General features: G+C 40.5%; 1 protein-coding gene across 2 annotated transcripts in view; it reads left to right on the plus strand.

Annotated features, from left to right (window-relative positions):
* The window catches only part of LOC130927197 (receptor-type tyrosine-protein phosphatase-like N), a 28,945-nt gene that overhangs the window by 11,723 nt on the left and 703 nt on the right, over window positions 1-16,519 (plus strand). Inside the window, exons 11-23 of one of the 2 annotated variants that reach the window (XM_057852847.1) lie at window positions 1,051-1,137; window positions 1,228-1,307; window positions 1,470-1,534; window positions 7,474-7,689; window positions 9,440-9,700; window positions 9,796-9,943; window positions 10,052-10,125; window positions 11,648-11,725; window positions 12,101-12,220; window positions 12,562-12,728; window positions 14,388-14,441; window positions 14,712-14,776; window positions 16,446-16,519. In XM_057852847.1, coding sequence (XP_057708830.1) covers window positions 1,051-1,137; window positions 1,228-1,307; window positions 1,470-1,534; window positions 7,474-7,689; window positions 9,440-9,700; window positions 9,796-9,943; window positions 10,052-10,125; window positions 11,648-11,725; window positions 12,101-12,220; window positions 12,562-12,728; window positions 14,388-14,441; window positions 14,712-14,776; window positions 16,446-16,519 — 1,489 coding nt within the window. The remainder of the gene's footprint in view (window positions 1-1,050; window positions 1,138-1,227; window positions 1,308-1,469; window positions 1,535-7,473; window positions 7,690-9,439; window positions 9,701-9,795; window positions 9,944-10,051; window positions 10,126-11,647; window positions 11,726-12,100; window positions 12,221-12,561; window positions 12,729-14,387; window positions 14,442-14,711; window positions 14,777-16,445) is intronic. The other variant, XM_057852848.1, reaches the window with a different exon arrangement.

The following is a 16,519-nucleotide window of genomic DNA, read 5'->3' on the forward strand; positions in this document are numbered from 1 at the left end:
TCTGTGAAAAAATTAAAACTGAAGCGAAACTGGACCCTGCAACATGAGAATAACCCAAAATATAACAGTAAATCCACCAAGGGCTGGCTGAAATGGAGAGTCCTGGAATCGCCGAGTCAAAGCCCAGAATTTATTCCTATTTGGGATGCTGTGATGTGACTTAAAATGGGCTGTACATGCAAGAAACCCCTTAAACATCTCACAGCTGAAAGTATTCTGCGTTGAGGAGTGGGGCAAACTTTCTTCAGATTGATGTCAAAGACATCAGATGGCTACAAAAGCACCTCACTGAGGTTATTTCAGCCAATGGGTGTAACACTAGCTATTAGGTGGAAGGGTGTCCTAACTTTTACTTCAGTTAGAGTATGCATTTTTGTTGACATATTTGGTCTAATCAGTAAAACAATGTTAATTTTTGTTGTTTACCTGCAATTAAATCACTTTCTTTTCCAGAGATAAAGAAAAACAAGATCAGACATTGATTTGTGAACATTTCTTAATAAAGAATTGGAATATTTAATGGGGTGTCATAATTTTTTCACTTGACTGTACATTCCTACCTTTACCTACGGTCACGAACTATGGGTCGTGACCGAAAGAACAAGATCTTGGATACAAGCGGCCGGAATAAGTTTCAGGGCGTCCGGGCTCTCCCTTAGAGATAGAGTAAAAAGCTTGGTCATCCGGCAGGGACTCAGGGTTGAGCTGCTAATCTCTGCGTTAAGAGAAGCTATCTGAGGTGGCTCGGGCATCTGGTTCGGATGCCTCCTGCACCCTCCCTGGAGAGGTGTTTCGGGCATGTCCCACTAGCGGGAAGCCCCGGGGACTACCTAGGACACACTGGAGTGACTAGGTCTCTTGGTTGTCTTGGGAACATCAGAATAGCTGGTTGAAGTGGCTGGGGAGAGTGAAGTCTGAGCTTCCTTGCTGAAGCTGCTGCCCCCGCGACCCGACCCTAGATTAAGCGGCAGATAGCGGATGGATGGATGGATGGATGGAAAAAAATATCTGATTATACAAATTAGTGTAAAAAAAAATTCTCCCTCTCAGCTCTCTGAGTTTGTATGATGGGGTGAAGCTTCTGGAACTACTGGCTGAGAAAATACATTTGACAACCAGCAGCTTCATCAATCTAAGGTATGCCCGGTTGGAGTTTATTTCTTGGTAAATCCATACAATGATCTATTTTAACAGTTTGTGTGTACACATGTGTTTTTGTGCAACCAGTGTGGTAGGACCAGCACTGACGTTTCGTATCCGCCAGAATGAGCTCAATATGACAGCTGCAGAGGTGGCGGCCAAAGCTGGTGAGACTGAGAAAACAAATATATTTTCCTGGCAGGAAAACAAATATACACACTTTGTACCCACGCATTTTGTTTTTTCTCACATTCAAATAGAATTTCACAATGCTGTCTTTTTTTCCTGTTACGTTCAACACTGGCACACTTGTTTGTTTCTAACTCTAGTGTCTGAAAAGAACTATTTGGAGTCTGAGACAAGCCTGAAGATTTTACAGACTGGTGTGGGAGAGGTAAAGAAAATACATGTAGAGAATGCACATACGCAATCTAATTACACCTTAGAAGTTGAAAATTAATCAAGCATATTCAACCACCGAAATAACATAAACAACCACAATAATATACCAGTCTATGAAAATACAACTGTGGGGCAAATAAGTATTTAGTCAACCACTAATTGTGCAAGTTCTCCCACTTGAAAGGCGAGGCCTGTAATTGTTAACATGGGTAAACCTCAACCATGAGAGACAGAATGTGGAAAAAAAATAGAAAATCACATTGTTTGATTTTTAAAGAATTTATTTGCAAATCATGGTGGAAAATAAGTATTTGGTCAATACCAAAAGTTCATCTCAATACTTTGTTATGTACCCTTTGTTGGCAATAACGGAGGCCAAACATTTCCTGTAACTCTTCACAAGCTTTTCACACACTGTTGCTGGTATTTGGCCCATTCCTCCATGCAGATCTCCTCTAGGGCAGTGATGTTTTGTGGCTGTCGTTGGGCAACACGGACTTTCAACTCCCTCCACAGATTTTCTATGGGGTTGAGATCTGGAGACTGGCTAGGCAACTCCAGGACCTTGAAATGCTTCTTGCGAAGCCACTCCTTTGTTGCCCTGGCTGTGTGTTTGGGATCACTGTCATGCTGAAAGACCCAGCCACGTCTCATCTTCAATGCCCTTGCTGATGGAAGGAGATTTTCACTCAAAATCTCTTGATACATGGCCCCATTCATTCTTTCCTTTACACAGATCAGTCGTCCTGGTCCCTTTGCAGAAAAACAGCCCCAAAGCATGATGTTTCCACCCCCATGCTTTACAGTGGGCATGGTGTTCTTCGGATGCAATTCAGCATTCTTTCCCATCCAAATACGAGAACCTGTGTTTCTACCAAAAAGTTCTATTTTGGTTTCATCTGACCATAACACATTCTCCCAGTCCTCTTCTGGATCATCCAAATGCTCTCTAGCAAACCGTAGACGGGCCTGGACGTGTACTGGCTTCAGCAGGGGACACATTTGGCAGTGCAGGATTTGAGTCCCTGGCGGCGCATTGTGTTACTGATAGTAGCCTTTGTTACTGTGGTCTCAGCTGTCTGTAGGTCATTCACTAGGTCCCCCCGTGTGGTTCTGGGATTTTTGCTCACCGTTCTTGTTATCATTTTGACGCCATGGGGTGAGATCTTGCATGGAGCCCCAGATCGAGGGAGATTATCAGTGGTCTTGTATGTCTTCCATTTTCTAATAATTGCTCCCACAGTTGATTTCTTTACACCAGGGGTCAGCAACCTTTTTGGTGTGGAGTGCCACTTTCAAATTTTCTTGTCAATCAGTGTGCCACACCGAGATTAATGACGCACATCCAATTTTTTATATCCAACAGAGCTGTAATTTTACCCCAAAGAAAACAACATGAACATATATTGAAATCGTATAACTACCATTCAACTAAAAAATAAATGCATATTGTAGAAAATGTCAAAACTTGAAAATAAGTGCAACAGTTCACTAGCTAGTTGTTCACTATCAACTTAAACAGTAAATTATATGCAGCATTTTAGATATTCTTTTATATTACAAAGATAAAAGATGCCTACCTTAATGTGATCCCTGGCCCTGTTTTCCTTGGCTCAGCTCTGATTTCGGGGTTTTACTTTGTGACTTTTAGCTGCTTATCCCTTTTTTTTGAGTGTCTCTTTGTTAGTCAAGCCATCAACCAAAACCTCTGAGCTTGACAAGATCGCCTCTTTGATATATTCGCCATCAGTTTTTCTTTTTTTCATCAGGTTTTCCTTGCTTTGCAATGCAGTGAGCAAAGTGATAGCTTGCTTCGGTGGCGGTGTTTTTAGCAGTGACAAAAAGTTTTCAGGGTGTTTTTGTTTACACTACCTGGACACAGCACGTTTTAATGTCTCTGCCTTGTCAGACTCCTCCTTGAATGAATTTTCATGTTTTGTCTCGTAATGACGTTTGACACTTGTTCTCCCCGGGGAGAGGCACGGGCCCGGGTGGAGCCGCCGCGGCCCCCGGGAGGCTGGCTCTTGCGGTGCGCACGAAAGGCTCGGGCGCGGGCCCGGGTGGAGCCGCGAGGAGCGAGCCTTTCCCCGGGGAGAGAAAGCTTCCCTATCGCGGTGCGCACGGAAGCCTCGGGCGAGAACCCGAGTGGAGCCCCCTCTCGTGGTGCGCATGGAAGCCTCGGGCGCGGGCCCGGGTGGAGCCGCGAGGAGCGAGCCTTTCCCCGGGGAGAGAAAGCTTCCCTATCGCGGTGCGCACGGAAGCCTCGGGCGAGAACCCGAGTGGAGCCCCCTCTCGTGGTGCGCATGGAAGCCTCGGGCGCGGGCCCGGGTGGAGCCGCGAGGAGCGAGCCTTTCCCCGGGGAGAGAAAGCTTCCCTATCGCGGTGCGCACGCAAGCCTCGGGCGAGAACCCGAGTGGAGCCGCCTCTCCCCGAGGAGGCTGGCTCTCATGGTGCGCATGGAAGCCTCGGGCGCGGGCCCGGGTGGAGCTCTCGTGGTGCCCAAGGAAGGCGCGGGCGTGTGGGGCTAGAAGACTGATCTAGCCCCATACCAGCCCGGGTGGAGCCGCGGGCGCAGATCTTGGTGGGGGAATAACACTCTTAAATACAGTCTTGATGAGATTGAATTGGCTGCAGTTACGACGTTGGGAACGCTGACTCTGGAATAAAACACGATTTGACCAACATTGTGACAGCCGATGCCTACCAAAAATGACGTAATGTCAGAGGTTATAAAATCGCGCCAGCGGCCCTTCCCGCACAGAGAGCGCCAGTGGGCAAAACGGGACAAGTCTGTGAAAGCGTCCAACCCGCTCCATTCTCGGGACATCTTTTTATACGTGAAAGCAATGACGTGAGTAAATCCCATGTCTCTTTACACATGAATTCCCTTGGATGTGTGTGTGGCTTAAATAACAGGGCGCGCAACAGAAAATGTCTGAAATTCAGGTAAAAAGGCGTTTTTTTGTTGTTGTTTTTTTTTTTTTTTTTTTTGCCATGCGCTCGCGTGTCACTGGTTAACCCTTCGCGTGCCAATGCTGACACGCGTGTCATAGGTTGCCGACCCCTGCTTTACACCAAGCATTTTATCTATTGCAAATTCAGTCTTCCCAGCCCGGTGCAGGTCTACAATTTTGTCTCTGGTGTCCTTCGACAGCTCTTTGGTCTTGGCCATAGTGGAGTTTGGAGTGTGACTGATTGAGGATTTTGGACAGGTGTCTTTTATACCGATAATGAGTTAAAACAGGTGCTATTAATACAGGTAACAAGTGGAGCCTCGTTAGACCTCGTTAAAAGAAGTTAGACCTCTTTGACAGCCAGAAATCTTGCTTGTTTGTAGGTGACCAAATACTTATTTTCTACTCTAGTTTGGAAATAAATTCTTTTAAAAATAAACAATGTGATTTTCTGTTTTTTTTTTCCACATTCTGTCTCTCATGGTTGAGGTTTACCCATGTTGACAATTACAGGCCTCTCTAATCTTTTCAAGTCGGAGAACTTGCACAATTGGTGGTTGACTAAATACTTATTTGCCCCACTGTATACTTTGATGATGTAAATACCTCTCTTGTTATGTCACTTAAAGCCAAGCTAAGTGTATCGTGTGTTTGCATGACTAGATTTGAATCAGGGCCATTCCTGACCAATTTGGTGTCCTAGGCAAAATATTTATTGCCCCCCCCCCCCCCCCCCATTTTCACCACATATATTTAAACACTCACATTGAAAAAGTGCGTTATCTCTTTGCAATTTATTATATAAAAAAAGACAACGAACAAGTGCAGAAATTAAAAGAAAAATGCTGTAATAACTATTCAAAAGCACCAATGAAAACACTTCAAAAACAAATGCATCAAATAAATTACAATTGTTATTACAAAATGATTAACACCCACCCACACAAACCTATATAAAGACACACAGAACACTTTAAAATTCAACTTTTTTTTCCACCTTGATTTATAACCTTACTCACCTTTTCTTCACTGATGCGAAAGCATCTATTGCACTTTCATATGACAGTTGTTTTGGAAGGTCCACTTCTTTCCTGGACTTGGGCTTGGTGCTGATGTGGAGAAGTTTGCTACAAAAGATGGCCCAGGATGTACAGAGGTAGAAAGAAAATATTTCAGAAGAGCATCTACAAAGAGAAGAAAGTGGAATGTTACATTATATTAGTCAAATAGTTGTTGATTGTGAAACCAGCATGACATAACCATAATAGCGCCTAAATTCTTGCAGCCTACTGTACCTGTCTATTGGATGCTGCCACTATCTTTGATGGGCGTAGTTAAAAGAAAATAAATTCTTGAAGCACGGAAACTACACAGGACTATCCAATAATAATGAAGTAAATAATATATGATAGCAAAAAAATTAATAAATTGCCGTTTTAATGAATTAATGACACATTTAATAACAAATGTTTGCATTTAAATCCGTGGCACTATTAGTCCCCAATACCACAGAACTTTGAAATTATTAATTCCATATTTAATAGTGTATTTATTTAATTAACCTTGGCACTTTTAGGCAAGGCAAATTTATTTGAAAAGCACAATTTAACACAAGGTAAAAGTGGTTCACATCACATGAAAATAAGCAAGACAATTTTAGTCTCCGATACACTTTGTCCAAATTTCTCTAAAATTGGAGGGGGAGTAAATTTAACTGAAACTAATCCACAGCTGGCTGAATACTGAAAATAATTTTAAAACAACAGCCTGGCTAATAATACAGTATAATTTTGCTTTAGTACTAAGTCATATAAGCTCTATGTAAATAACCGCTAGCTTGCAGTTGCGCTAAGTCTACATGCTTATCCTGGTGCTGTGTCACCAGTAGGTAGATGGCAATGTAGTGTAAAGCGCTTTGAGTACCTTGAGAGGTAGAAAAGCGCTATACAAGTATAACACCATTTACCATTAACCAGTTATGCTTTTGAAAAAAATCATCACAACAAACCTGTTTTTCTTCACGTCTTTGCTGTCTTCTTTCTTTTTCTTCTGACCCGACGTGCTTTTGTCTTTTCATGAATTTGACTTGTCACCATAACGTCGCTCAGTTGCGGAGGCTAAAAATAGCACCTTGAGGTAGCTCACTGGTCTGCTGGGTGGTGAGACTAGGGTCCGTGGTGAAATTATAGCATCACAGGAAAAATTGAAACGGGCAGAAGGCACACTAGAAAAATGATTTCATTATTATTTAAAGACTTATTATGAACGGTTTTGTTGTTCTTTTGTTTTATTGTTTTGTATAATTTTTTGAATACTGCTTTCATCAAATATTATTTGAATATTTTTCTTGACGCCTTTTTGGATGCTGGTGCGCCCTTAGGCGGTTGCTTAAATTGCCTTATGGGCGGCAAGGGTCTGATTTGAATGCCTTATTTGTAATTGAGAAATGCTCTACATTTTTCTGGTCATCTAAATCTCTTCATTACCTACTGTGCATGTGTCTGAATGCCCTAAGTGAATGAGTGACAACATGATTAGAGCACCAATTCACTTGTTACCATGGTGCTTTGTTTCCTCTCCCCCACTACGGCGCCCATATCCCAGGTGCTATGACAACAGGTGTCATTAACCTATTCCCCTGCTCGCACAGAATGCCTGCATGAGTCATCACCAGTGTTTTTTTTTTCCTTAATAATGGACTAACAACAAAAAAGCCATTATAATATGAATAGCTGGTTAGCTTCCAATACAGCGTGTGGGTGGTAGTGAAGTTATCACATCTACTGTACATACAGAATGCTTTAATTTTGATCTACAGTATAGGTAGAAATTATATCTTAGATTAATGTCAGTCACTACAATGTCATCAGACATCACAAACAAAGTACATTTGAGACTGTCTACATGTAAATGAACACTTGAAGATCACGAAAAGCCTATATCATTCTTTGTGTTTTGTTTTGTTTTTTTTTTCCAGAGGACAAACACGCAGGGTTTCCCTCAATTAGCCAGGGCTTCGGCTTCCCAGAGCTCCAGTGGGACGGTCATCACGCTAGTTTCCATGGCAGTGGTAGGAGGAGTGTTGATACTGGCTGTGGTCATCGCTTCCCTCAAGCACTATGCTCACCAAGTGGCCAATGGTAAACTTGGTCTCGGGCCGGAGGGAGGGGCCGAAACACACTTCGATTATCAGGTAAGCTGACAGCGTTTTGCTTCGTTTACCTTGTGACACTCATTCACACAATTCTTTTTTTTTCTTTCTCTTTTTTACATTTTTCTTTTACAACATTTTGGGAATCTGTAGCATCATGGACTTAAAGTGCCTGCGAAAGCATAAAAAAATATTAAATAGCATTATTAGGTGAATTAAAATCATATTTGGAGACAATTCGACTATATGCAACAATTTGGCAAAGCGCAGATGACAAGAAATTAGTCTTTTAATCCGCCGTTTAGCCCCTGCCTGTCATTGTAACACTCTAGCGTCCCCAGCTGGAGGATGACGTCGGCAGGGTCATAATTTCATCTGATTTAGAATTCAGCCCATTGAGGGAGATTTATTCAGAATGAGGAAAATGCGAGAGCAGCAAAATATCATTTCCATCTGTCTACGCCAATATTTTTACAGGATATTCTTTTGATCTAAGTATTTTTTCCCCAATTGCTAAATAAATTGTATGGTCATGACAAAAAAGTCTTGTGCTAAATGATATATGAAATATTAAAAATTCATTTATTCAGTACAACATGTTAAAATTACTCCATAATGGTCAAAACTGTCGATTTCTTGCACCTCCCGAACGATATTTTATGCCACCGGAGTTTGTCCGGCTTTTGTCGTTTCCCTGCCCCAACTTCGGAGAGCGTAAAGAAACCAGGAGGCGTGACAGCTAGCCGACATAACCCGAACCGAGTGGCGTTTCCAAGTCTTATTCTCGCCTTCCGAAGTGAAAAATCACACAAAACTACCCCGGATTATGTCACACGGCAGCGGGGTTGTCGGCAAACCCCCACCCACCCCGGCGGTGAGCAAGAGGGGCCCGAAAGTCTGGACGATATGGGGAGCCGCACAATCATAAGCCGAGTATAGCGCTCCCCTAGCGGGCACGGAAGAGGACCGAGGGGGGTGTGCGACAAACTGCCGGTCGCCGGCCGAGTGGCATTCTCGGTGGACAAGGAGCATTGTTAGCCACAAAATGCAAGCCAACGTAATAAAACGTGTGCCATGATACCAGTATTTGACATAATACAAAACACGATGTTTACTCACTTCCTCGTAGGTCCAATAGTCCCACGATTGTCGGACTTGCTTTGGCCAATCTCGGTGTGAACGGGAACTTTTTGAAACCAAAAAAGGCTCACACGCCTCTCCCTGGTGCAGCAACAAAACCCTGCAGCACATTTGGCTGGCGTGATGCGAAAAATAAACGAACTAATGAGGAAAATTTAGCTGAATCCACAGTCCATCTGCATGCTATAAAGCAATGCTGTATTGTGAGATGCTGACCCGGGTGACGTCACATTCGCATTCATCCTCAACCCGAGAATGGAGCCGGAAGTCATGGCGCGGGATTCAAAAAATTGAATAAATAAAACGATGGCTTACACACACATCCAAGCGGTCCATTTCATCCAGGAGCATAAAATACCGCATGAAATATGAAATAAACATGCTTTTTGCTGTCATAGGCACTTTAAGTATTGTCTCACAATACATCAATCCTTATTTGCAGTGTTTTTCCAATCAAACCAAATTATGTGCACTGTACACCAAATACTGTAAATGAGCTCATTTGAATTTACTGTGTAGCACAGTAGATTATTTCTAAAATCCATATGTGCAATACCAGTTGAACATTGCACCGTTGGATGAACAAGAAGCTACGGTTTATAGAGTTTTGTATCAATTTTCAACGGCTCCCTTGTCTCTATTGCACGTTCAGGAGCTATGTCGACAGCACATGGCGTCCAAATCATCTCTGTGCCGCCAGGACTGCGTGGGTGCAGCAGGGGGTGGTGTAGCAGGTTCTGCCACAAGTGCCAGTGGGCGACGGGGAACGGACACATCACGCGTGAGCAGCGTTTCCTCCCAATTCAGCGATGGCCCACAGCACAGCCCTTCCTCCACCCATAGCTCTACTCCATCCTGGAGTGAGGAGCCTGCCCAGTCAAATATGGACATCTCCACGGGTCACCTTATTCTGGTACGTGAACACAATCAGAGGCGAGTGCTCCTCCGTGTCATTTCCAGCTGTGAAAATCTAAGAGAAGGTGTTTATGTCTTGTATATCTGTGTCAGGCCTATATGGAGGACCACCTTCGTAACAAGGACCGCCTGCAGAAGGAGTGGGAAGCGCTGTGCTCCTACCAAGCTGACCCCTGTTCAGTGGCTGCAGCTCAAACTCCCAGCAATATGGCCAAAAACAGACAAGCTGAATCGCTTCCATGTCAGTTCATCCATATCACATAAGTGTCCCAATTGGGTTTATTTATCAGCTGTCCTCTACATTTTTTTTAATGCAATCTTGATACGTTTTGCTTTCTTTTCTACGCAGATGATCACTCACGTGTGAAGCTGAAAAGGGAGCTGAACCACAGAAAACAGGATTACATAAATGCCAGTTTTATTGTAAGTCTTCTTTTAACATAACAATTGTATTAAAACTATCCACTCTCTTTGGAACTGTTACCTTTCTTGGTTGTGACTCTTGGAGTGACATTTGGAAGACACAGACTGCTCAGGATCACTTTTAACATGAGGCGCTTATTGCCACGAACACAACACGTCTGGCTGCCTCAGACGTCGCCACTAGGGTTGCCAACTCCCTGAAAAAAAAAAATTGGGAGCACCTCATTTGTAGAGTCGCCCAGCCTGATAACCGTCAAACTTTAATGATTTTTTTTTTTTTTTAATGTGAATTTTTTTTATTTTTTTTTTTTTATTATAATATTAAGATAATTGAACTCAAAACTGAATTAATCAGGTACATGTTTGAGTTATATAAGCACATGGAAAAACAATTATCAGCAATGTATTTTTAATACAAAATATATTACAAATAATATATTACAAATAAATAGATATATATAATAAATATATTACAATTAAATCTGTCCTGTTAAATTTAAAATTATATAATTTAACCCTCAAGGTTCTGAGCCTTTATGTTTTTCTGTGTGTGTGTTTTGGCTGTTATTTTTTGTTTGTTTGTCTTTTTTTAATACTTTTTCAAGAAAAAAAGTGCAGTCAAACTCTCAGGGCAAGGTTTTTTTTTTTTTTTTTATAATATTTGTGCATTCAAAGTCCCCTCAACAATCACATTTGCGCTAATAACCACTCCAAATGAATTTGACAGAACACAAAAATATAATACAATTAGTGAAAATAAAGTACACGGAGAAGAACAAGAAAACAAATTATCATCATTTTGTACATGCTGTTTACTCTCGCTTCACTCAAACCTCTTATCTCCCACACTCTTATGTTGTCCAGGGCCATGATGCTGTCTTCTGTTAGCGACAGTACCTCGACCAATGAGATGAGGGGGATTTCGTATTGTCATTGTTCCGTCAGCTTATTGGTCAAAAAGCAGGAGAGGCGGGGGAATGCGTTTCCCTGCATATTCCTGTGAAGCACCGTACCAGTATCCGTCGTTCTATAAATAAGACACTATTTTCGAGTTTGATAATAATAAGGGACAAAGCGCATCCCTTGAAAGCTCAGTAAGGGACACGTACTTTTGTTTCTGAATACCGGACGCTTCCATTTTTCAAGGGACAGTTGGCAACCCTAGTTGCCACACACACATTCATTCCAGCGCTCACTTCACTATCTCCCCCTCCACGCATGCGCACATAAACATGCCGATTCCAAAGTGGCACTCGCAATAGTATTGTATATGATTTGCAGTACTATACATTAGCAGGTTGTGAGTTGTTGAATATTTCCTTCCTTACATCCTTTTTCAAACTTTGCTTATATAGTCACAAACACATTGCATGTGACTACTGCATAAAAATTAGCTTAAGTACTTAATATTCTGTAGAAGTCATTTTTAATAATAAAGTATCAATGAGAATACTCTCATGTGGGAATCTGATAAATGATAAAGTGCACTAAGTCTTCCTTCTTTTTCTATTTCAACCAATAGTTTGATCACGACCCTCGCCAGCCAGCGTATATCGCCACTCAGGGACCTCTGCCTCAAACCGTGGCAGATTTTTGGCAGGTTAGTGCATAATTTTATGCAGTAAACATCACACGCTGCTTTGTATATACAGTACATACAAGCCTGTGTAATGCTTAATGTGAACATTCAAGTTTAGTTAAGTAGTTTTGGTTTATTAATTTTTTTCATATTTAAGTGCTGTATTAATGTTTAAACGAGCAAAAATGTTACAGCGGTTAACAATAATATTAAAAAATACTCTACGGGTCAAATGTTTCTCTCTATTGTGTTCTTTAATTTTAATACTTTAACCTACAATATTGTAAAGTTGAAGAATTAATTGATAATTTTTGGAACCACTAATCTAGATGTGTATAAACTTACTGTGCTATTGCGCACATAATCATTCATATGTATGTTCTCACTACACTTCAGATGGTTTGGGAGAACGGCTGCACGGTGATTGTGATGATGTCTGCTCTGGCGGAAGATGGACAGAAACAGAGTGAGAGATACTGGCCTGATGAGGGTTCATCCCTCTACCACATCTATGAAGTAAGATTTTGTTTTGTACTGTCAAGAATTTCAGTACATTTAAAAATTATTAAACAAAAACATGATGTTCTCCTGGGTAAATATTATGGCAGTGACTATCTCGTTATAACAATACAAACTTCAGTACAATTAAGCGATGACTTTCTAAGAGGAAGGTCTGTTTTTGCTGTTGGAGGCCTTTTTTTTTTTCTTTTTTTTTTTTTTAATTTACAGTAATAGCAAGAGATTTTTTCTTTTTTTTTTTTAAATTTACAGTAATAGCAAGAGAAGGGTAGTAAATACAGTAAAAGGTTTTAGTTTAAATTTTGCTTACCATTTTCCTTTTCTACCCACGTATATAGGTGAACCTGGTGTCAGAGCATATCTGGTGCAAGGACTTCCTGGTGCGTAGCTTCTACCTGAAGAATGTCCAAACACAAGAGACAAGAACCCTAACGCAGTTTCATCTACTGAGCTGGCCAGCTGATGGGATCCCCACCTCTACACGGCCCTTGCTTGACTTCCGCAGGTGTGAGAGCACACAGACACGAATGTCCTTGTCCTGATTTGACTGTCCAGGAGAAGAATTTAATTATTTCAGTTTAGTCATTTAGTTTTCACGTTTTATTTCAATACGGTCATTTTGACTTACTGTATCTCGTCATATTTGTTTTTCTCACCATCAATTCAATCTGCATAGAACTGTTTCCTCAGTGTCATCACATCCAAGAGCGTAGGTTTGCATAGGGACGGTAAGGACACAACACCAGCAACTTTTCAGGATGCTCAAATTGTCCCCACAAACTTTTAACCCTTCAATGCCAGCAATATGAAGCAATTATCAGAGAATCACAACATTTGAAAAATATGGTCTTAATGAAACCTTTTCTTCAAATTTGTAAAAATAAAATAATAATAATAATAATATAATAATGGGTAATAAGTGCTCCAATTTCTATGATCCTTGCTAAATCCTGTTTTTTTTTCTCATGGAACCTGCAGATGCATGAGTTGACTTGCATCCATTATTTTATTATTTTTTTGTTTTGAGGAAAGATATTTCTACATTCTGAATTGGTCTCAAAATCATGAAAGTGTAACAAATGTGATTCATTTGGCAAGAAATGGTTAAGCAACCTATTTGCGTTATATAATGAGTTCAGTTATATAGGTCATTTTTTAGATTGTCTTTCCATATGTTGCAAGGATAGAATTGACCCTATCATAATTAAATTAATTGATTTTATGATGTTCATACTTAATTGACCCTATCATAATTAGATTAATTGATTTTATGATGTTCATACTTACATATACCCTTTTTCACTTGTTGAATGTGCCGGTCCATTTTTTCCCCCTCAAACGAACGCGTGATTGGCTGATGATGGTTTATTTAAAATACATTTATTTTCTATATTATGAAAACAATATTTTTATATGCAGCCTATGCAGACGTTTTTACAATACACATGAAAGTTATTATAAGTAAATACATATTTATTTCGTATTGATCATTTAGCCTATCAATTGATTAGGTCCATATTTGTGTGAAATGATGCCCTGGGCCCTCTTCACCCAATCTGTTTGGTCTTATTAATGTACCATCACCAGCAAAAAAGTGTACATGAATGTTACGCTGTTATATCATCCCTACCAATATTGAGACCAAACCTATGCCCTTGATCACATCTATCCCTTTTTGCAACTTCCCATTTTGTGTTGAGTCAATTCACCGCTCCTTCTCTCTCTCTCCCTCTGTCCCAGTGCACATCTACTTAGGTTTGTACTCGAACATCTCCCAGTGTCATTTTTGCGGTTTGCAGCTAGTACTCTGGCTCCAGTTGCATAGTCACAAAAATGAGCATTGGCAGGTGTGACTGGCTACTGCAGGAGGGACAGTGAATCTGGGGCTTCCTACCATTTTAGCACCTCCGCCATCTCACATACCTCATCATGTCATTCTTGATTACATCATTCATTCCATTCTTTATTCTAATTGCTTTTAATTACACCACGAACCACAAGTAACTGGACTACATAATCCTATTTTTGCGGTCATTAATCCCCTTTTCAAAACATGTCACTATTTTACAATTCATCATGTGAAAGAGGTCAGTAATGCACTCCTGTTGTGTCCGTCTTTTGCTCCATTTTTTTTCTCCTATTCCCTCTCTTTGATGTTTTTCAGGAAGGTGAATAAATGCTACAGAGGTCGCTCCTGTCCAATTATTGTTCACTGCAGGTAAAAACTAATAATGTTGGACCCCTTCCTCAAAAACCTGAGTTATAGAAACACCAAATCAAAATAAAAAATATCAAAGAATCTACTGTACTTGATTTTGGACAACTGTGATTGCTGTTGTTAGTCACTTTCTGACACCTAACGCACATTGTTAGCTACCAAATATAACTTATGGATGTAATATAGGACATATTAATTTATGCAGTACAGTACATTGGGGAAAAAAAAAAAGAACTCTGACCTTTTTCTTTTGCAATGCAACGACCACAGTGATGGGACTGGCAGGACCGGAACATACATCCTCATTGACATGGTGCTGAACCGCATGGCCAAAGGTGACTCTGCTCTAGTTCAACCACACCTTCACTCATAAGCATATATTTTTAAAGTTGCATACAGAGTAGATCGAGAGAACTAGTAAAGAAAAAATTTAGTTTAAAATGGCAACTGTTAGACTATATTTCTGAAACATAGTTAAAAATACTTTAGTATTTTCAAATAAATGTTATATTGATAGTTTGAGAAATAAATGTTTAATTTCTTTTACCACCAAGTTTCATATGAACTATATACATTAAATAAACATAAAATGGGCAAATGCACTTCTCTCCAGCCCAAAATTATTTATACACCGGTCAGTTGTCAGAGTGACTTTACATATATCTTACTATCATGGTGAACTGATATCTCACCTGAGAAATGGCACACATACAGTCATGTAAAAAAATAATTAGGACACCCCATGAAATATTCAGTTCTCTATTAAGAAATGTTAACATATCAATGTCTTATCTTATCTTTTCTGTATCTCTGGAAAAGAAAGTGATATAATTGAAGGTAAACAACAAAATTAACATTGTTTTACTCATTAAACCAAATTTATCAAGAATAATGAATATTCTGAGGAAAAGGTTAGAACACACTACCACCTAATGCGAGCCCTTTGGCTGACATAACATCATTGAGCTTTTGTAGCCATCTACAAGTCTTTGACATTGGTCTGAAGAAAGTTTGCCCTACTCAACACAGAATACTGTCAGCTATGAGATGTTTGAGGGGTTTCTTGCATGTAAAGCCAGTTTCAGGTCACCCCACAGCATCTTAATGGGATTAAGATCTGGGCTTTGACTCGGCCATTCCAGGACTCTCCATTTCTTCCTTTTCAGCCAGCCCTTGGTTGATTTACTTGTATGTTTTGGGTCATCGTCATGTTGCAGGGTCCAGTTTCGCTTCAGCTTTTATTTTTTCACACATGATCTCACACATTCCTCAAGCACCCTCTGATACACGATAGAATTCATGGTGGATTCTATGATAGTGAGCTGGTCAGGTCCTGCTGTAGCAAAGCATCCCCAAACTATGACACTTCCACCTCCATGCTTCACAGTTGGTATGAGGTTCTTTTCCTGGAATGCTGTATTGGGTTTACGCCAAACATGTTCTCGGTTCTGGTGTCCAAATATTTCAATTTTAGATTCACCTGTCCAAAGAACATTATTCCAGATGTCCCGGTCTTTGTCTACATTCACTCTGGCAAACTGTCTGGCAAACAGTCTGGCCTTCATTTTCTTATTGAAGAGCAATGGCTTCCTCCTTGCACACTTCAAATTAAAACTTGTGAAGTCTCTTTCTGATTGTATAGGCATGCACATTCACATCAACAGTAGCAAGAGCCTGCTGTAGGTCCCGTGATGACATTTTAGGTTTTTTGGAGACTTCTTTTATCATCTTGCGGTCGGCTCTTGGAGTGAAATTGCTTAAACGGCCCAGATTGTTTAAATTGATATTAAATATCCATATGACCAAATATGTTAGAAAACACACAGGCTTCCATAGGGTGTCCCAATTTTTTCACATGACAGTATGTGTTAAACAATAAACATTAGTTTTTCCCTCTAAATCAATGTTTCATGAACAAAAAGTACAAGAACATGGACTGTTTAGTCCCAGCTTCCTGTCATTGTATTATTTTTAAGCAACAATGACAAACCTATCCTGTTTTAGGAGTCAAGGAAATTGACATTGCTGCGACACTGGAACACATCAGAGATCAGAGACCTGGCTTAGTCAGCACCAAG

Source organism: Corythoichthys intestinalis, chromosome 12 (assembly GCF_030265065.1).
Source record: "Corythoichthys intestinalis isolate RoL2023-P3 chromosome 12, ASM3026506v1, whole genome shotgun sequence".
NCBI classification, from domain to species: domain Eukaryota; kingdom Metazoa; phylum Chordata; class Actinopteri; order Syngnathiformes; family Syngnathidae; genus Corythoichthys; species Corythoichthys intestinalis.